At 40.6% G+C, this 21,059-nt stretch overlaps 1 protein-coding gene across 1 annotated transcript in view; it reads left to right on the top strand.

Annotated features, from left to right (window-relative positions):
- The window catches only part of LOC149104896 (uncharacterized), a 24,907-nt gene extending 3,942 nt beyond the window's left edge, over nt 1–20,965 (top strand). The window contains exons 3-11 of the mRNA XM_089272287.1: nt 896–992; nt 8,627–9,130; nt 10,503–10,924; nt 11,519–12,284; nt 12,812–12,923; nt 14,363–14,612; nt 15,300–16,091; nt 17,506–18,736; nt 19,680–20,965. Of these exons, the coding sequence (XP_089128413.1) occupies nt 896–992; nt 8,627–9,130; nt 10,503–10,924; nt 11,519–11,920 (1,425 nt within the window). The 3' untranslated portion in view covers nt 11,921–12,284; nt 12,812–12,923; nt 14,363–14,612; ... (1 more) ...; nt 17,506–18,736; nt 19,680–20,965. The remainder of the gene's footprint in view (nt 1–895; nt 993–8,626; nt 9,131–10,502; nt 10,925–11,518; nt 12,285–12,811; nt 12,924–14,362; nt 14,613–15,299; nt 16,092–17,505; nt 18,737–19,679) is intronic.
- Nucleotides 20,966–21,059: the final 94 nt, after the last annotated feature.

Here is a 21,059-nt window from a genome sequence, read left to right on the forward strand (position 1 = left end):
CATTGTGGCGTTACTGAGGTCGTTACTCGGATATTTATTTGACGAATTAAACCATTATTTCGTTTCAGTGTTGAAACTTTTACCATCGTATCCCCTGAACCTTTTTTTGGGGCATCTTACAACTAAAAACCCTTTGGCCTGTCCTTTTTACGTTTTGAACGATGTTAACGCTATTATTTCAAATAGCCAAATTCAATTTTATGAAATTGGTTATTTGAAATAACCTTAGTGTCAACTCGAAGGGCTCAAATGTCGCCCAGTAGTATTGTAACATAAAGAAGGCGCTTAGTGTTTGCGTAGAGTTTGATCTCCGCGGTTGAGTAAATATGGCGTACGGATCAGGTCAGAATGCGAGGTTGTGTACAGCCGTTACAAGAGCAATTAGAGAAGCCATATCTGTTGAAGAACTGATACACCATCATCAGGGAAGAGTTTTTTCTTATAATCTATTGATCGTTATTCAAGTAGCAAAGGACAGCATATTCGGCGTGGGGCAGCATTTTCAAGGCCGAGGTCACAGATTTTCACCATACGGACCGACTGTAAGCCGTTAAATAACTTATTTATTTTTCCTTATCTTGTAAAGTGGAAGACAAAAGTTTAAGACCGTGGGTAGAGATTTAGAAAAATCCGGACCGCGCTGAAAACCAATCAGATTGCAGGATTCGTTACCTGTTTGTGAATGGGTGGTCAGTAATGAATAATCATAAATAAACCAAGTTATCACGAAAATATAAACGACCAAAAGTAGAATAAATAATTGATCATTACAAACGGCGCCCTATGGTTATCTGTGTACAGTGTACCTGTGTAAATCCAGTTTCCCTCCTAGGCTACTGAAACTACAGGTTCAGCTCATTGAACAGGGTTTTGTTTCTTGAATTTGACTGTCTAGGATGGTCAGGCTTGTGCACATGACAATGATGTGGATCTATTTATGGAAGTGTCAGCATTAACCGGTGAGAATGTGGACAAGTTGTTCTTAACAGTAGGTGAGTTATAAAACGATCTGGTTTTGTTTTACTAAATTTTTGGTAACTTCTGTTCACCTTCATCATGGCTACAATGTTAAAAGGTTCGTTACTGCTTGTGCTATAAACCTGTGTGCTGTCGTTTTTAATTTGAATTAGAGATGCGTAAGCGCGAGGGAACGTTTTACCCTCGTTAAGGTCATCGTGGCCCTAACTCCTACATGTAACTCCTCTTGTGGTATTTGGTCACACCTCGTTCGAAGACCCAGGCATCTATCAGTTGTTTATCCCTGGACTCAGTACGTTGTTTATTTGCTGATTCGCTGTTGCTCGCATGTTTTGCTCCTTGCGAGCTCCACGAGCGCTTACGAGTATTCTCCATAATCTAGGCGAAGAAACAGTTATAGCACCTCACTTTGTATACGATCCCTAGGACTTGGTTGATCATTGGTCGGTCCTTGGGCGTTTTATGAGATAATGTTCTTAGCGGTCTATAAGATAGTCAAATGTGAAATTTTTGGAGGACGCAACCCAAACGATCAGATGTACCCTTAACATAAGGAAGCACCGCAAACCCCAGTGCCCTCTCCTGTGACTGTCTGGGTTTGTTTTATTGTTGAGACACTTCCTTGATAGTCAGTCAGGACACCAATTCGCTTTCAAATCGGTTAAAACTTGTTTCTGCTCATTTGTTATTAGTTCAGGACGTGAAGTTGGCGTGAAGTAGGTTGGCACTTTTTTGTCATCCGGAGGTCCTCAGTTCAAATCTCCTCCCTTCCACCAGATGGATTTGTGTTTGGTGGTCCCAGATTCAACTCTTCCACGCTTTGTAATCAGCCAACTGCTCAGTCTCCCGCCAGTTTGGATTTTTAACATATTTCTGTTCAATTCACAATATTTGTTTACTCATTTCAGTGTCGTTAATTAGCATAGTAGTGCTAAAGACTTTTATACTGTAATAAAGTGATTTATTTTATTAATTTGAATTGACCAATCAGGATTCAGCAGGGCCGGGGAAAACCATTGTCGATGTCAATGTTTGTTAACAGGAAAGGCTTTGAAGTCGGGAAACTTTTCTCACTAGAGACAGCGTTGAATATTAACATAAAGAAAACTATAACTTCGAAAGCCACAGCAGATTGTAAAAAGTGAAAAATATGCAAAATGTTGTGTCTCCAAGCTTTTAATTTGGCGCCGAAAATCAGCTTTCTTTAAGTGGCAGTCCCGCTAAAAGCGGTCCACTCGACTTCGGGACCAAAAATAATTTTCCTTCATTTTTTTGTCAGTGAAAAGGGTTTGACAAATATATATAAAAAAGCAATTTATTATTTTCCAATTCTTTATTTTTGCTTTGCTACGAGCCAAAATTGAATTTTGGCCGAACTGAGGTTGCCGACCGTGATCAGAAAGGTAAAATTCACCGATTTTGTGAAGCGTCCTACGTCGCCTAAAACGCAGCTCACGGAATTTCGTTTTCATGCGAATTTTAAGGTACATTCATTACTTTGACTGACGAAATATGGAAACTTTTCGAAAAATTCTAAGCTTACCAGCGAGGCTGGAAGACACCCTACTCCGAGGCCTTTGATCACCTACTAAAATTTAGCCAAATTTGACGGGGAAAATCTCAAAAGTTGGGTCTAAATGAAGCCTAAAAAGCACATCACAGTAAGTTTCATACCTTAATAAACCGTTCTATAAGTTCAAACCGGTGGGTATCTCCTTGGATTGCACGCGAGAACGGATTAAAATCTGCCACAGTCAGTATGTTTACAGAGGTATCGCTCGTGTCAAAGTCATTTGCATAATCCTAGCATCCGGTTAAAATACATCTTCTTCCGGTCAGGTTCGTTTGTTGACCTTCTAAGTAGTGGCAAATAGCTTCCTTTAATACTTGTGTACACCCTAGATCCAGTTTTGAGGTGAAGGTTGCGTTAAAGTTGATCAATTCTCAAGACTTGCGAGACTCCAAAAGTAAATAATGGCGCCAGTCTGCAGAAATTAACCGTAGCCGTCGTCCTGACCCTTCAATAAATTCTGCCGCAGAGGTAGCACTAGGAGAAGAAGAAAATCGTAAGTTTTCATTTACCGTTTAATGGCAACTGAATCCTGTACTACTGCCAATACTACTGGGAGCTTGAGGGCTATATGCCGAATTTGAGGAACAACAACAACGAACACTTGCCGGTTGCATCGCTGGGAAATGAACCTGAATGAACACGACACGCTTGAATGGAACTATGTTTTGCGATGAATGATGGGCTTTACTTCTGTTTTATGCTTGATGTTTGTCTTTTAGTATCTTGCACAGCGTATAATATAAACTGCAGGATCCGTTTATCGGACCGTTTATACAACGAAAGCTGCACCAGCTTCGTCAAAATGTCACACAAGTTGTAACGTGACCAATTACCCGCGAGGGGTACTCCCTTATATGGGCTATATAGGTATCTGTATGTGAGGCCCCAAAGGGTAGGGTTTTTCAGCCGTTTGGGTCATAAATAGAGTATCGATTTTGGCCATTTTGGTTATAAATTGGGTATGGCTTTAGCACTCTAGTCTTGAATTGGGTATGTTTCTTAGCAGAAGCCACTTTTTCATCATTATCAATAAGACCTTCAACAAAAGCCCTTCATAACGGGAAGGTTAGTAGTCCTATAAACAGAAAGTGAGAAAACGGCCTTTCAACATCTGCACGCGCTTCGATATGGACGTTTTTTTTGGAACGTTTCTTGGTCCCATCTTTTGATTTTCTTCCATTGTGTTTTCTATGAAAAACGAACGGCTGATAACTGGAAAGGAAAAGTGAATTTTAGGTCCATGTCTGCTTCCTCCGCCCTCATGTGTTAGCAACTCCTTATATTTTCTGAGGAAAGGTAGATAAAAATTGAAAAGGTGCAATGATTGTCGTCGATCGGTCATGCTGAAAAGATTGCACTAGTCCAAAAAATTAATGGGTGGCTTTTTCATTATCAACATTGAAATGAGAAAATCTCGCCAAATCTAGTGATCGGCGCGCGCGGGGTAGGGGATTTGTCCTCGGCCCCTGGTAATTGGCCCAGGGGGCTACTTCCAGAAAAGTTGAGTGGGGGTCTGCGGCCCACTTCCCAAAGCCCTTACCCTCTTTATGACCAAAATCTGCGTTTTTTGCTACCCTATTTATGACCTGACCAAAAATTCGATAGCCTATTTTTCACCGTTGCGGCTGACACAGTTGCCCTAAACATACGTTATGAAGGGCTTTTGTTGAAGGTCTTATTGATAATGATGAAAAAGTAGCTTCTGCTAAGAAACATACCCAATTCAAGACTAGAGTGCTAAAGCCATACCCAATTTATAACCAAAATGGCCAAAATCGATACCCTATTTATGACCCAAACGGCTGAAAAACCCTACCCTTTGGGGCCTCACATACAGATACCTATATAGCCCATATAAGGGAGTACCCCCCTCCCGGGTAATTGGTCACGCTACAACTTGTGTGACATTTTGACGAAGCTGGTCAGCTTTCGTTGTATAAACGGTCCGATAAACGGATCCCGAAGGTTATTTTATGCGCTGTGCAAGATACTAAAAGACAGGCATCAAGCATAAAACAGAAGTAAAGCCCATCATTCATCGCAAAACATAGTTCCATTCAAGCGTGTCGTGTTCATTCAGGTTCATTTCCCAGCGATGCAACCGGCAAGTGTTCGTTGTTGTTGTTCCTCAAATTCGGCATATAGCCCTCAAGCTCCCAGTAGTCTTGGCAGTAGTACAGGATTCAGTTGCCATTAAACAGTAAATGAAAACTTACGATTTTCTTCTTCTCCTAGTGCTACCTCTGCGGCAGAATTTATTGAAGGGTCAGGACGACGGCTACGGTTAATGTCTGCAGACCGGCGCCATTATTTACTTTTGGAGTCTCGCAAGTCTTGAGAACTGATCAACTCTAACGCAACCTTCACCTCAAAACTGGATCTAGAGTGTACACAAGTATTAAAGGAAGCTATTTGCCACTACTTAGAAGGTCAACAAACGAACCTGACCGGAAGAAGATGTATTTTAACCGGGTGTTAGGGTTATGCAAATGAGCTTTGACACGAGCGATACCTCTGTAAACATACTGACTGTGGCAGATTTTAATCCGTTCTCGCGTGCAATCCAAGGAGATACCCACCGGTTTGAACTTATAGAACGGTTTATTAAGGTATGAAACTTACTGTGATGTGCTTTTTAGGCTTCATTTAGACCCAACTTTTGAGATTTTCCCCGTCAAATTTGGCTAAATTTTAGTAGGTGATCAAAGGCCTCGGAGTAGGGTGTCTTCCAGCCTCGCTGGTAAGCTTAGAATTTTTCGAAAAGTTTCCATATTTCGTCAGTCAAAGTAATGAATGTACCTTAAAATTCGCATGAAAACGAAATTCCGTGAGCTGCGTTTTAGGCGACGTAGGACGCTTCACAAAATCGGTGAATTTTACCTTTCTGATCACGGTCGGCAACCTCAGTTCGGCCAAAATTCAATTTTGGCTCGTAGCAAAGCAAAAATAAAGAATTGGAAAATAATAAATTGCTTTTTTATATATATGTGTCAAACCCTTTTCACTGACAAAAAATGAAGGAAAATTATTTTTGGTCCCGAAGTCGAGTTGACCGCTTTTAGCGGGACTGCCACTTAACTCGCCGAGTGTCGCCAGATAGCATATTAGTTGTGCTATTCTGAGCAAAATATGTTGCTCCTCGTCAAATTAAGGTATCAGTATACCCCAAACAACCATCATTCGTTTGCGCCGCTTTACGGTCGGACATTTGACGAAAACTCCAGTAAAGTATATATTTTCTGAAAGTTTAAGAATTGTAGATTACGAAAGTATATTTATTAAGATAATATAAAAAAAAATATATAGCGAATATGGCGCTCTATTTCCCAAAGTACAGAGGTTCACTAATCAAGTTCGTTTCCGATCGGGTTTGAGCGAGAGGACAGGATTAACATCGCTATGTCTTCTTGACACCTTTCTTTAAAAACGGAGTCGAGAATATTTTTTTGTCGGGTTTGTTTTTGACACGCAGTTAAACTTTGAAAGTTGATAAAACATGCATTCTCTTCACTAAAATAGTCATAACTTTTGGAAGAAGCGAAAACTAAAAATTTCCCGACACCTGTTTTTTTTTTTTTTTTTTTTTTTTGCCTGTTTATCGGACAACATTCTCTCCAAATTTCAGCGAAAAACCTTAAAAACTCGCTGGAAACGAACTCAAAAGGTGTGCCTCACTCGGAAAATATACTTGAAGGCGTTCTTGCGGTGCAATGAGATAATTACACAAAAGGTGTGAAAATAATGACGCCTTGATCAATAGAGTGAAGGCTCATTTTACTTTACCAATGGAGCTCGTATCAATTACAAAGGGGGCTCAAATGTGGGTAACCCAAAAACACTGACCCCGGTCCGCGGACCCCCACTACGGACTGGGTCCGCTAACTACCCTATGGACCGGTCCACGGACTACCCCTACGGACCCCCTCTACCGACCACCCCAAAATAGTGTAAAGATAATAAATATAGATTTCACTTATGGGTTGTCTAATAGATTCATCGTGTCGGCGAAATTTCGAGTGTTAAACTGTGCAAATTTAAGAGACTTGGGTTTTAACACCCCCTCCCCCCCCCCCCCCCCCAAAAAAAAGAATGCCTAAAAGCTGTTTTCAGTGTAAGGAGATGCCGATGGCAAAAAGAACGAAAGTTGTAACCTTCCATTCGTGGCTCAATCTGGCTATATAAGATGTGTTTTTGAGTTTTTAAGCTTGTTTGTATCTGTAATTCCGCTGAGCAGATTGTGAAGCCTGGAACGAGTTCACGAACCCACGGGAGAATGGACTAAACAAAATGGCAGAGGGGAAAGAGCACAAATTTCGAGGCTTCCCAGAGGTTTTCTTGAGGCTACCCGGAGGCTTCCCGGTCTTTCATATACTGAATGGCCACACCGAAGGAAATGGCAATGTGTAATGATATAACTTGCGCCCGAGCCTGAACCCAAGTCTGTTATATTTGCACAATGTAACGTTTGAAATTTCGCCGACACGATTTTGTTTTTTATTTTATTTTGGGGGTGGTCCTTAGAGGGGGTCAGTAGGGGTAGTACGTGGACTGGTCCATAGGTAGTCCGCGGACCCGGTCCGTAGTGAGGATCCGCGGACCGGGGGCCAGTATTTAAAGGGTTACCCCTTTAAATGTTGCCTCCAGCGGGATATATCCTTTGCAAGATCTGAATTCCACCGCTCGTGTACCCAGGTTAGTAAGAAAATATTTTTCGGTTCTGTTTCTTCTTTTCGATCTGTATAACGCATTTGTTTGGAGATGCCGTAGGCAATGAAAGAGCGCACTTGTAAACAACGTAAAGGAAACCCACGAGATTTCGATTGAGTTGATATGTTACCGTGACCTCTTCGGACGGCGCCAAGGAAGTAATGCTTAGAGAATGTCAGATATCTTCCTCGTCCAGTGCAAGAAACTGCTCCTGCTCGTAGCAGGAGCCTTTGTCGCTGGCCAGCTAAGGCATCGGTCCAATTCTGATCGATTGTTTTGGAAACATTTCTGCCCTGGCATTTTGCTATGTAGTAATTTCTTCGCACTTGCAAATGGACAAGTGAAGACATCGACGACATATTTAAGCTCAAATCAACAATCTACAAACGGAGAACACTCAGAACAGCTCGTCGACTACCAAACACAAATGTAGGCAATCGTACTACGCGGCAATCTGTCACGCAACTTTTTATGTACTTCTCGTGACAACCCGTTGACAGCTATCAGTTAGAGGTAATGCAAAGAAGGGTTTTTCGTTCATAACTGCTTAGAGTCAATCTTTTTTCATATAATTTTTTTTTAAATGAAAGATCGCAATAAGATTTATCGGAAAAAGCGAAAAACAATTTTTTTGAAAAATGGTCAATTTTGGAGTATACTGCTACCTTAAACTTAAGGTTCTCGAGTGAAGTTTGAGAAGAAGCCAAAGCAACTTTGCCATTCTCTCTATTTTTGTTAACTCCGAAGAAAAATACTATTTTAAGGGCAGCTTGTTTTTGACTGCCGCTCGTAATGCGGGCGTAGCCGCTGTATGCAAGGTGTGTCACTAGCCAAATTATAAAATTTCAGTACAGCCTAACCTGTGACTTTTAAAGTTGTACCACCCTTGACTTATGTCTGTGCTCCAGCTCTTTTGTGAGTTGGCGAAAAGTGTAGTGTTAAACGCATCCTTATCCTGCGTCCTTAACCTCAACAGAGTCTTCTAAGACTGCTTTGCTTGTACCATTTCTCCAATTCCTTCAGATATTCTTTGGATTGATGGCAAGGAGTCATTGTTGTAAGGCCCGGATGTGAAAAGCATTGTAAAGTCTGACACTTGTCCTGGGTCGCTGTTCCATACCTTTGGCGAACACCACATTGCTGGTGCGGCGCAATTGCTTTTAATATTCTGCTGCTTAAGCTTAAACCGCTGACATGGTTTCCTCGTGTCCAGTAAGGATTTAAATAGTACTGAGGCATTATTGACAATGCATGTTTCGGTTTTGCAGTTTTGATACCGCACATCAGAGAGAGCTGAGTCCTAAATTGACAAAAGGAACCTTTATCTAAAACAACTGAATGAGAAATTATTAATTTTTTTTTTTGTAGCGCACCAGTTGGAGAGGGAACTTACTTTAACGGAGACAATTCGTAAAGATAGCAAGGCTTTAAATCTGGAAGGGAAGAGATTGTTAAGGATTTCATACGCTGTCACAGAACTGATGACGGAGGTGGAAATACTGAATCTTTCACACAATGAGCTCGCAAAGTTACCACGTAGTACAAGTAACCTGTCAAACCTTACAAAGCTGAATTTGAACCACAACAAGCTAACACAGTTTCCTGAAGTTGTTGTTACTCTGATCAACCTGACGCACTTGTTTGTGAATGACAATGAACTCTCAACACTACCGGAAAAAATGAAAAATCTGGAAAATCTAGAGGAGCTGGAATTGAGGAACAACAAAATGAAAAAAGCCTTTAAATATATCGTGGACTTACATCGTCTTGAAAAGCTCTCCGTGACAGGTAACCCCTTGACGTTTGAAGAAATTGAACGGCTCATGACGCTAATGGATTTGAAACCACAAGGGATGTCAATAGACATTGCAGGTTAGCATTAAATAGGACCATTTACCTTATTTCATGCACTGGTGCATCATGGTCTAGCATAGAACTGGTATGGCTGCATATTTCTTAAAGTTAGTGATAGTGGGTCAATTCTAAAAAACCTTACTAAAACAAAAGAAATTGTTTATTCGTGCCTCAACCTCAGTGTTATTTCTTTAATTTGTTTTAGTTTCCTAAGCCTTAAAGCTATGTTAGGATTTTACGAATGAGATACGCGATCATGATCGCAGACTGTGCTTATTTGTTACTTTCCGGTCACTTGCAAACCTCTGTGATTGAAGTATGTAACAACAACCAATTTAAAATAATTCCCTTATATAGAGCCTTCGCAATCAGAAAAATAGGTCCGCAATGCGTACTTGTGTGCTTATAGCTAGTTTTATTCATTGGGTTGAAGTATTGTAGTCTTACGATTAGGCAATTACTAGAAAGATAAAAGTACAAGAATAAATGAGGTTTGTGCTAGGAACGTAATTGAGCTTGCTGTTTTAACTACCCAGAGCTTCGGTAAAAAACGATTAATTCAATATTTTCGCCATAATATTATAGTTGTCAGTGTGGCGCAGTGGAGACGATATCTGCCTTGTGAGCGGGAGGCTATGAGTTCAACTCTTTTTACTTATTTTCTTTTTTCTCTTTAACTTACGACAGTATTCCCTCACAGTTAATGAATTATAACAGGGTGGCGCAGTGGTAAGGATTCAGTCAGGGAATTGGAAGTCGGATGAAAGGGTTTGCGGTGCAAATCCTGGTGTGGGCATTTCCTCCTCCTCCTCCTCCTCCTCCTCTTCCTCCTCCTCTTCCTCTTCCTCCTCCTCCTGCTCCTCCTCCTCCTCCTCCTCCTCTTCCTCCTCCTCCTCCTCTTCCTCTTCCTCTTCCTCTTCCTCTTCCTCTTCCTCTTCCTCTTCCTCTTCCTCTTCCTCTTCCTCTTCCTCTTCCTCTTCCTCTTCCTCTTCCTCTTCCTCTTCCTCTTCCTCTTCCTCTTCCTCTTCCTCTTCCTCTTCCTCCTCCTCCTCTTCCTCTTCCTCTTCCCCTTCCTCCTCCTCCTCCTCCTCCTCCTCCTCTTCCTCTTCCTCCTCCTCCTCCTCCTCCTCCTCTTCCTCTTCCTCTTCCTCCTCCTCCTCCTCTTCCTCTTCCTCTTCCTCTTCCTCTTCCTCCTCCTCCTCCTCCTCTTCCTCCTCCTCTTCCTCTTCCTCTTCCTCTTCCTCTTCCTCTTCCTCTTCCTCCTCCTCCTTCTCCTCCCCCTTCTCCTCGTCCTCCTTATGCACGCATAATGCATAAGCTGACAAACATGCATGCGTAATAAATAAGCCCACAAACATCACTACATTTTCTTACAATTACACTCCTGTAGAAATACAAGCGAAAGGAGGTTTTGCAAAGCTGCTCTATGAAGAAGCGCTGAAGGATGGATCTGTGAATGTTTACCGCGGTAGAGTATTATTGGTCGGCCAGGATCGTGCTGGCAAAACAAGTTTGAAGAAGTCTCTTTTAGGTTTGCCATTTAACCCTAAAGAAGAGAGCACTGAGGGAATCGAAGTTGATCCTTCAGTCTGCGAGATTGAAGTCGAACAAGTAAAAAACTGGAATTCCACTAGCGAGAATAAGCCAAGTCTGGCGGAATTTTCTGAAGACATATCAAGAATGTTAGCTGAAAAACAATATCACTGGATAGTCAATGAAGTAAAGGAAGATTCCGGAATGGAATCAAAGCTAGAACTGACGGGTGAAGAATCAACAATGGAGGTGGGCGCAAACAGCTTGGAAATGAATCAGGTTTGTACGTTGAAGTCTGGGGCGACTCTAGTTTAAAAGTGAATGGTATTGTCGATGTCAATATATAACGACACTAAAAGTGACCATACATAATCTCTTTTGGTGGCTGGAGGTTATTAGTAGCTACGTGTGCGAGTTTAAGGAGTGATCAGTGTATAACAGTATTGAGTAACAATGACAGGCCAAGAGTAACGTCCCAGACAGGACTGATAGGTACTTCCTGTTTGACCTATTTGCCACTTACTTTGATTCCACACCCAGGCAACATAGCACGGTTGAACTGTTGTATGGCGCCACAGCATGAGACTAGTGTGCCTATCTTCTAAGAGCATAAAACTAGGCATTTTTTAAACATAGGATTACGATACGTAGAAAAGGAGGTAGTATACACAATATTTGGGCTTTGATCGAATTGTAGTCAGATTAGATAGAGAAGGCTGACTCGTTTATTATGCAAGGTGAGTCCTTGTGGGCAAAAATGTGACAGTTCTTTCTCAGTACCCCTGCAATATTTCTCAGATGTAATTATAGATACTGGAATAAGCAGGTCCTAATGAAACGAAAATGCTTCCTCTTTTAAAAACTCCATTTTAGGTTCCTGAAAATGTTGGCAATCTCAAGAACTCGACCATTTCCCCGCCAGAGAGTGAAATGCGAGTGCAAGCTGTAACAAAGACTACCGTTGAAGACCCTCCAGATGACAGCAGTGTAAGTTCAAGTAAAAATTCAACATTAATGATGGATGCAACCTCGCCTTCAGATGACGTCACAAAACATGCGTATCAGCGGTTGAAGGACATGCTTGAAGGTGTGCATGGTGACGCTGAAAATGCTGCTGATAAAAGAGAAACCATAGTTACTGTAGATTTGTGGGATTTTGCCGGACAGCACCTGTACTACGCTTCTTATCCTGTGTTCCTGTCATCACGAGCAGTGTATGTCCTGGTGCACAACCTTAGCAAGGCACTAGACGCCCCAGCCCAGCCCTGTGTTTGACAAGGAACACGTGATAAATTTTTGGAAAACCCAAACAACGAAACAAATCTGGAGAATTTGCTGTCATGGCTGGTAACAATCCACAGTATCAGACCAACAGGAGAGGAAATGGTTGGCAACTCAGGCGACATGCTGCCCTATCTCCGACCTCCAGTGTTCATTGTAGGCACACATGCTGATAAACCATTCGAGGATATCGAGGCTACGACATCAAAGATACAGCAAGGAATATCTGGTAAGGAATACGAGAGGCATGTTATCCGGCCATTCTTCAGGATTGACAACACGCTGGGCGATAAGTCATTGTTACGCAAGATGAAGAATTTGTTTGTCAAGCCTGCGCAAAGGCGTAAACGACAAGCAGGTAAACGATTTTTTTGTGCTGGATCACTGATTGAAATAAAACATTTCAGCTTACAATGAACAGACATTTTATACATGACTATTACCTAACTCAGGTTTAAGTCTGCATTTGGTTTATTCATGAAATCCATCAGTAAAGCAAATTGGTAAAACCGAGATCTCTTCAAATACTGGCCATGCCTTTCTTAGAATTGACGTTGTTTTGTATGGAGGGAGCAGTTTGAATATGTATTGCGGTACAGATAGCCCTGGAAAGATTCACATTGTTTACATCCTCTGCCAAAGGTACCTCAAAAGGTTTATTTTTGTTTTCGTTTAAGGAGCCATTAATTTTAGAGTATGTTTGTTTAATGATATCTTTCCTGAGCCATGCTCTCGAATTCTAGCAGAAAGTAGCACAAATCAGCAAACGTGTGTAGAGAAGACACAGGTAATAAGAGCTCATCTGTAACAACTGCCATTCACCTAGGACTTGACGCTTAACTTCGTTTGGATGCTTTACAGCTTGTTGCCATTTGTAATTTACAGGGCGAGGCAGTGACACTGATGTTGCTAGTAATGATGGAATTCATGCTCTTCGGACCAAAATCATGGATGTTTTGATGAAGGAGCCATACATGGGGAAGAAGATACCAGTCAAGTAAAGTGATATCGCAAGAGAAAGAGATATTCAGACCTTTGCGATAACAACAGTTGCACAAGAGGCCTGTAAAAAGGATTCCGTTGCTATGGTCTCCCATTGAGACCTTTTTGGGTTTCTTTGCAACTAAATTGGTTGCGAATGTCTCTTTCTTTTTATGTATTTCATTTATACCAATTCGTGCACTTCATAGTTCTACACATCGCTAGTGTAGTAAATTTAGGGTCTGTCTGTCTGCAGTCATTTTATCACATCAGCACAACTAGGGTTTCCATTTTCCCTCAATCTTTTCATTACTGTGTACTGACCGTATTTTCTCGATTAAACGTTGTGGCGATCATTTCAAACTTGGCCTTGTACGTAGCCCCGTCATTTAGTTTTCACTGCATTTTTTTAGTCTTGAGTTTATTAACGAAGGTTTTTGTTTATCATTTTGGACAGCCATATATTTGACCATTAGAGCTTAACCTAATACTACACCTCAAATACATGCTCGAAGGGCTTATTTACAACTCTATCTTAGAGAACCAACATTTAATATAGAAAATATGATACTATCCTTGGAAAGAGATTTTGGAACGTATATACTTTATTTGTAACTGCATTCATTGAAACATCGAGGAGAGTATTTAGGCTATATAAGTGGAGAGAAGCAAGAAAATACCCTCCAATGAATTTAGTAAAGAAGAAATGCGTGTTCTTATCGAGAAACTAGGATTTCTGACGAGCCATGTCTTACATTTGATTAAACTTAAAATTTCTATGAAGTATTACTTGGGGATTTTTCATGTACTTTCTTTCGAATTTTACAGGGAAAATATCCGTAAAAATCTTTCGATGGCAATTTTCCATTTGTATGTCATCTTGATAACATATAGCATTTCCCAAGCTTTTTTCTGTGAAATTTTCCTATGGGAACTATCAATTATCCCATTCATGGAATTTTCTAATGTTTTGGAATGTCATCTTTTTTCTTCGGTTAGGAGATTTCAATACAGCATACACCTTATTACCAGACTATAAAAACTCTTCGTTACAAAAAAAAGATGATTGAAACAGAAAATTAGTTAAATTGACTCAGAATAACTAAAAGCTAATCGAGTTGAGTGAAATGAAATAGTATTAATTATTTTATATGAAGAAGTTGGTTGGCATTATAGCTTCAGGGGGGTGAGGGGGGGCAGTAAGGAGACAAAATAAGGGAAAATGAAAAATATAAATAAATAAGTAAGCGGCGGGAACAAATCACTAAATTACTAAATACTTAGGAATAAAGTAAATTAGCAATAAATAAGTGACTAGTAAGTTTCAGGTGAATGTTGGCAATGTCGTCGTAAGATGTTATGTTTAACTTTGTTTTTAAAAATTTTAAGGGGTAGATGTTTAATACTTGAATACTGTTTTAAGCTGATTAGTTATTTTGTTTGATTGTTCTTTAGGTGGTTCAACTTCGAAAAGGTCGTTGAAGCGTTGGTAGCTGAGAATGTGTATCATATGAATGTGGAACAACTTCAAATGTATACCAAAGAAGTGTGCTTTATCGAGGATGAAGACCAGTTCTACGCCATGCTACATTTTTATCATGACCTCGGAATGATTGTAAAGCACCGCCGCACAGTCATACTGAAGGCGCAATGGTTAATTGAGCTATTCAAGATGCTGATAACCATACCACCCTTCAACAAAGCGGTACGAAGACGTTATGCTTAGCATTTAAAAAGCCTATCTTCTATACGAAACGCCTAGCATATTATGCAAGCAAACTCCTGGTTATGTGGACCTACGTATATATTTATTGAAGACAGCTTTTAAATGAGGTCTGTTCCTCTGGCCGAAGGCAACGGCATTAGAGGTGTGAGTTACTAAAGTAGCTATTTACCATAGATTAAAACTACGTTCAAAGAAAGTAAGTCTCAAAGTAATAGCTTAGACGTGGTAAAACCAAAATGCTGCCGGGATAGTTAAGGAAGATTATGAAAGACGGACCTGTAAAATGCGGGCTGAAGTCTTAAGATACATCATACCTCAGTGACGAAACTCTTTACGAGAGGCGATTTCCGTTTCTTTTCTCTTGGTCTTTTACCGATGCTAGTGAACATAGATGTGACAAATTACAGAACGCAAGGTCCAGCAGGGTTATAAAAATAATCCCTTAGAATTCTAGTATAATTATGGCCTCGCTAACCATGAGTTTCGCCATAGGTCAGATATATAGCACTCAGCTGATAACTTGGAGGCAATGGGTTCAAATGCCGTCGGGGACTCAGATTTTCTCTTGTCACATGTTCGTGACATGTTGAGCTTCGTTTTTACAAAGCTTCCTTTGCTTCATCCAAAAGGAATTGTACAACGTAAGTGTGTTTTGTTTGCTGTTAGGATCCCGTAGAATCTAAGCACTGGTTGGAGGTAGAAACAAGCGGTGTCCTCAGCATGGAACTTGTTGATCGTGTCTTTTCCAAATTCATTCAGCAAGGCCTCGTCAAGGAAGACATCTTACACATGATGGAGCGATTTGGTTTGATCGCCAAGTTCTCAGCTTCGCCAAGTAATGTGAAGTATTTTGTACCCGCTCAGCTTAAGTCGCCACCTGAAGACCTTGCTAAACTGGAGCCATCGCCCACCGATCCCTGCCCGTTGTATCTTCACTTTGTGGATGGTTTTGTTCCGCATGGATTCTTCTCTCAGTTTGTTTCAAGATCGATATCTTGGTGTTTCAAGATTGGATCCGTACAACCCCCAAACCTGTACCGAGATGGAGCTTGGCTTGTTGTTGGTCGGCAAATAATACATGATATGATTCTGATTTGCAAAAAGAAGTTCATCAAGATTTCCCTCAAACAGAGAGCTGAAGAGGAAGCAGTTCCAGTTTCGACATCGCCAGAAACAGCAAGAAGTGTGCGATCGTTTGTGGAAGTCACTTTACAAGATTTGTTGAAGCAGTTTCAGTACCTTGGTAATCTGCGGTACGAGTTCTGTGTTGCATGCCCCTACTGTCTGCAGAGAAGTCAAGTGTGTGCAAACCACAGTCAGACCTTGTGCACACACGAAGATTGTTTGCACCTTCTTGAAATAAAAGAAGGAGAACGCTTGATCTGCATGAAAAGCGTCAGTGACATGGTACTCACAGTTCGTGGTCTGAAAAAGTGGTACCCACAAAGAACAAGCCAGGTATGATTTATGAATGAAAAGTAATGTATTTCACAAGTAACAAGAAGATCTTTTAGATCTTATAACCGCGCTTTTAGAATTTACTGTTTTCTTAGCACTACAGTCGCAATGCAGTGCACATTTTAAAGCAGTCTTTGATGATTCATTGATTACTGTAGACAACACATCACTTGATCAACACAAACTGTATTATTGCACCATCGCTCTTAGCCTTTGTGAAATCTCCGATGACGTAATGGTCTTAATCTGGAACTTTCTTCGGGATATGTATGGGCATAAACGTTACCAACGTTACAATAATAACACTATTAACAACAGCTTGCTTTCTTAAAAGTCACGATTAAATGTAATTGGTCTTACAATAAGTAAAGGGCTATCAAAGTAGTCACACGAGTCACATAATTCAAGAATTACGTAGTCCACGGCTATCTTTAGTATGTTGGTTATTTCCCTACCCATGACGTAATATCCTTGCACATTCTGACACGTTCTTTGCCTGGCTGGCAAATATTTAATTTTCCTTCCGATCTCTGAACTCACTTCAATAAAACAGCACGACAGCTGACTTCTCTTGTCTAAAAAACACGAAAAATACCCGGAAAATTACAGTTAGATCACTGTTTATCGCTCCTGGCGAAATAAAAGTTTGAAACAAGCACGATCTTAATCAACACGCTGCCCAAGAGAAAGTTGCAGCGTCCACACATTCCATGAATGACGTAATTGCTTTTTATGTATTCAATACTCACTTTAAATCAAGCGCTTCAATAACACAAAAAGGCGATATATTCTTTACCAAATCAAGAGTAGAATATTCATAAAATTTTCAGTCAGTAATGTTTTAACAGCTTTTGGCGAACAAACATCATAAGTTGCGTGATTCGAAATTTGGCCGAGCGGAGGTCTGCGCTTGGCACCGACAAAACAAAAAATAAACCCCGGGTAGAACATGAACCGCGCGCGGTTAAAAATAAGCACCCTGTAAACCAAGAACCGCGCTCGGCCCAAGGCCGCGCGGTTAATGACACTAGTGGTTGACATCGTAGTTCAGCGTGGGTGTTACAAAACAAACGCAAAAGGTATTTACCTATATCAGACAATAGTCGTCACCCTTACTTGTCTATAGGGAAGCATTCAAAAGGAAGAATGCGGCAGTTATTCATGCAAAGATCTGAAGATCTGTTGAGGTCGCAATCAACAGTAATGGGATTCTGTTTTGTTTACATCTGACAAGCTTGGAATAAAACTATCGAAGAAATTCCCACAGTTAACTGTTACCTTGTATTCATTGTGGTTTTCGTGACGCGCACCAAAATAAACCAAGTTGAAAAAGTCATGCAGTCTTGCATTGCAATATAAACCGAGAAAATTGGCTGCATTCCTATTAAGACGTTAACTTTTCATTCTCTTGCAGGACGTATTTCTTTCCACTCTAGCTGCTAAATCTCAGGGCGAGCCAGCACAAGGTAATCTAGGGACGTCCGAGAGAGTTTTGAATGTAACTCTCTTAGCCAGCGAGTGGCGTTCGTCCAAGGGGGGCTTGTCAACCCTAAACAGAGAGCTTGCCTTACAGCTGGCACAACACATGGAAGTAGAAGTCACTCTATTAGTCCCACAGTCTGCCTGCTCTGAAGAAGAAAGGAGGGTCGCTAAAAGCCACAACATTACCATTAGAGAAGCAGAGAGACGCCCGGGCTACGACTCCCTTGAATGGTTGAGCTTCCCACCAAAAGACCTTGCCGTTGACGTCGTTCTGGGTCATGGAGCGAAGCTTGGTAAACAAGCCCAGGTCATTAGAGAGTCGCACAGCTGTAAGTGGGTCCAGGTAGTGCATACTGCACCCGAGGAACTCGGAATGCACAAGAATTATTCTGAGGCCATTTCGAAAGGTGAAGAGAAGAATAGAACCGAAGTAGACCTGTGCAAGTTGGCCAGTGCTGTTGTGGCTGTGGGACCCAAGTTGAAGGAGGCCTACTCTGCTTACCTGCGATCGTGCAAAGAACGCCAAGATGTAATTCAGCTGACTCCTGGTATTTTCAGTGAATTTTCAGTCATAAAACAAGCCACTTTTGAGAGTGAGAAGTTTAGGGTGCTAATTTTTGGCCGCGGTGATCAAGAAGACTTCAGTCTCAAAGGATATGACATTGCTGCGAAAGCAATAGTTGAACTGGAAGACAGCTCGTACCGTCTGATATTTGTGGGCGCACCAGATGGAAAAGAAGAGGACGTCGCAAACAAGTTGCTGCACTGTGGAATCCCTAAAGATCAACTGGTCGTCAGGAAATTTGTCCAAAGCAAGGAGAGATTGAAGGAGTTGTTTTGCGAGGTCGACCTTGCTATCATGCCGTCCAGGACGGAGGGTTTTGGACTGACTGCGCTGGAAGCCTTGTCTGCTGGTCTTCCCATTCTTGTGAGTGGAAACTCCGGTTTTGGAGTTGCACTGCGTTCGTTACCATTAGGCAAGCCATTTGTGGTGGAGTCAGCCGAGCCTAAAGAATGGGCCAAAGCAATCGCAGCCGTCCGTCGAAAAGACCGAGCAGAGCGGCTGCAAGAGATTCAAAGACTGCGAACAAGTTACGAAGATACTTTCAGCTGGGAGAAACAGTGTGAAGCTCTTGTTCAAAAAATGTGGTGATTGGTTCATGGTAAGACTTTCATTCGGCGCGTAGTTTGCTCTTTGGGTCCAATATAATCAATAGAATCGTTAAGAGTTATTTCAACACATGCCGTTTGGAAAGTAAAGGCTAGGTTTTTTTGGGACCTATTCTCGAAGGGTGGTGTACATTTTATGAAAAGGTTTTTTCAAGATGAATGTAAAAATATACATGGTGGTTAAACGCCTCTTAACGAAAATATTCGAAACACTAAAAAACAAGTTCTCTAGATGACAAGTTAAATCAATCGCGTGCAGAACATGTCGTATCAATTTATTGCACAGAAGGCATTTCGCAGTCGGCAAATGTAGAGGGTTTCTTGAAAAAATTGATACAAAAAATTGATACCACTCTTACAAGAAATGTATAAATTTGATACTTGGGAGAAATCTTGTCATGGCAAAGAGATTTGTGTGAAAGATGTCAAGTGCTTAGTTTTCGGAGCCAATATTTTGGAAAGTTTATCAGAAGAATGAAAACAAGGCTAATGTAATTTCTGTATATACGTACGAGGGCGACTACTTTAATTTTTATTTGAAAATACAAACACAAACAACAGTTCTCCACTGGATAGTGATTTAACCGGTGGATAGTGTTATCTGCCCTTTGATCAACTGCCCCCTGTTATCCACATTTTTCATAGTTTTTCTTGAACTGGAAGCAAAGTTCAACGATCTAGGGATAACGCTCGTTTTACAAGCGAATCCCTGCATCAAAGATTTGGTGCTAATCCTGTGTGAACAGTAGCGGTTCTGATGGCTAGTATCTTTTTTCTTTATTATTGCTACTTGGTTTGGTTTGGACTGTCAACAAGTTATTCGTCTCAAATGAAATCTTTATACATAATATGTACAGTCGTCAGTGGCAAATCTTTCTTGTAACGTATATTTTCTACCACTTGTTTATTTATTACGTACACTGTTTTCTCTCACAGGTTAACAAGGCTAGATCACTTCACTGTGACGATACATAACTCAAGAAACTCCTGCGGAAACAATGAACTGTTGCAACTTCTTAAAACTGAAGGAAAGACCGCGTTTGAAGAACTTTATATTATCGTAACATGCACATTGTGTAGTACAGGTATTATACAACTAGGAAATAACTTTAAAAGCGTAACTTCTAACATCAACGTCAGTTGAAACCCGCCTCAAGACCATTCCGTCAATGCGATCAACTCATTACTACCGGCACTTTTTTTGACCAGAATAAAACGCTTAGTCATTTTCTTGCTATTTGTTTTAAAGAATCCCTTGAATACGACCACAATATGATGTAGTTGTAGTGATATTAACGGGATTCCACTGTATAACCTCTTGGAATGCTGAGATAATATCTTTCAGAAGTAGCTTAAAGTTTTATGTTTCCCAATTTTTTAAAGTGACAAATAGTCCATTTTAGCTTCCAGTGCTACACAAAGTCTTTGCAAAATATTCTAGAACACGGATGCTTTGATAATATATTTTTCGCTCAAAGTGTTACTACTTTTTAGTTCGAGAATTTATTGCATAGTGTGGCTGTCGCTAAGAATTTAAGTTTACACTCAGTGCTTCGGAAAAGGTCGAACATTTTCATAAAAGACCTAGTTGTGATAATTTAAAAGGCAATTATATTACTACAAATGAAAAATAGAATTAGGTATATAATTAGTTTTTGAAAAGAAATTTTGAAACAGTATGGTATTTTTATCTTTAAAAAGCTAACCTGTAAATATGTCCTAAAACTTAGCCTGTTTAATTTTTTTGTAGGGGTCTCCAATTAACCCTGTAGTACAAGTAAAACTTGAGCAGGAACGTGTCCAAGTAAATTGATTGAAAGACTGATCAATTCATTTAATGATCGTCAAGGTCGCGCAGGACCTTTACCCACGGATAAATTGATGTTATTCTTATAAACCGAAATTCTGGGAATGGTGTTAGCTTTTAAACATTTTTTTTTTGTTAAATTCTCTGAAACAGTTTTAGAATTTGACTTTGCTAACAGTTGACAGGAATAATCGCGGATGACTCTTATCTTCCGGGTACATCGTGTGTTACCATGATACTTAAAGCTACTAAAGTTAGAATTATGTAAAATGTGATTTTGTGCCCCAAGGTTTCAGCTTCAGGAGCTGAGTGAATTAAATTTATTTACAGTGAAGATTCAAGTGACAAAGTAAAAAGTAGATTATGGGCACTTAAAGATTGCACAGAGAAACAATAAATACTAATGGCACGTTCAGTGGTATTTTAGTGATAACGGGCTGAGTATGCAAAGGTGATGAGAAGCTCTAGTGCGCTGGACTCGGATCGAGCGGTCCTGGTTCGAGCCCTGG

The sequence above is a fragment of the Orbicella faveolata genome, unplaced genomic scaffold, assembly GCF_042242905.1.
Source record: "Orbicella faveolata isolate gen_17 unplaced genomic scaffold, um_ofav_v1 contig_34, whole genome shotgun sequence".
Taxonomy (NCBI): Eukaryota; Metazoa; Cnidaria; class Anthozoa; order Scleractinia; family Merulinidae; genus Orbicella; species Orbicella faveolata.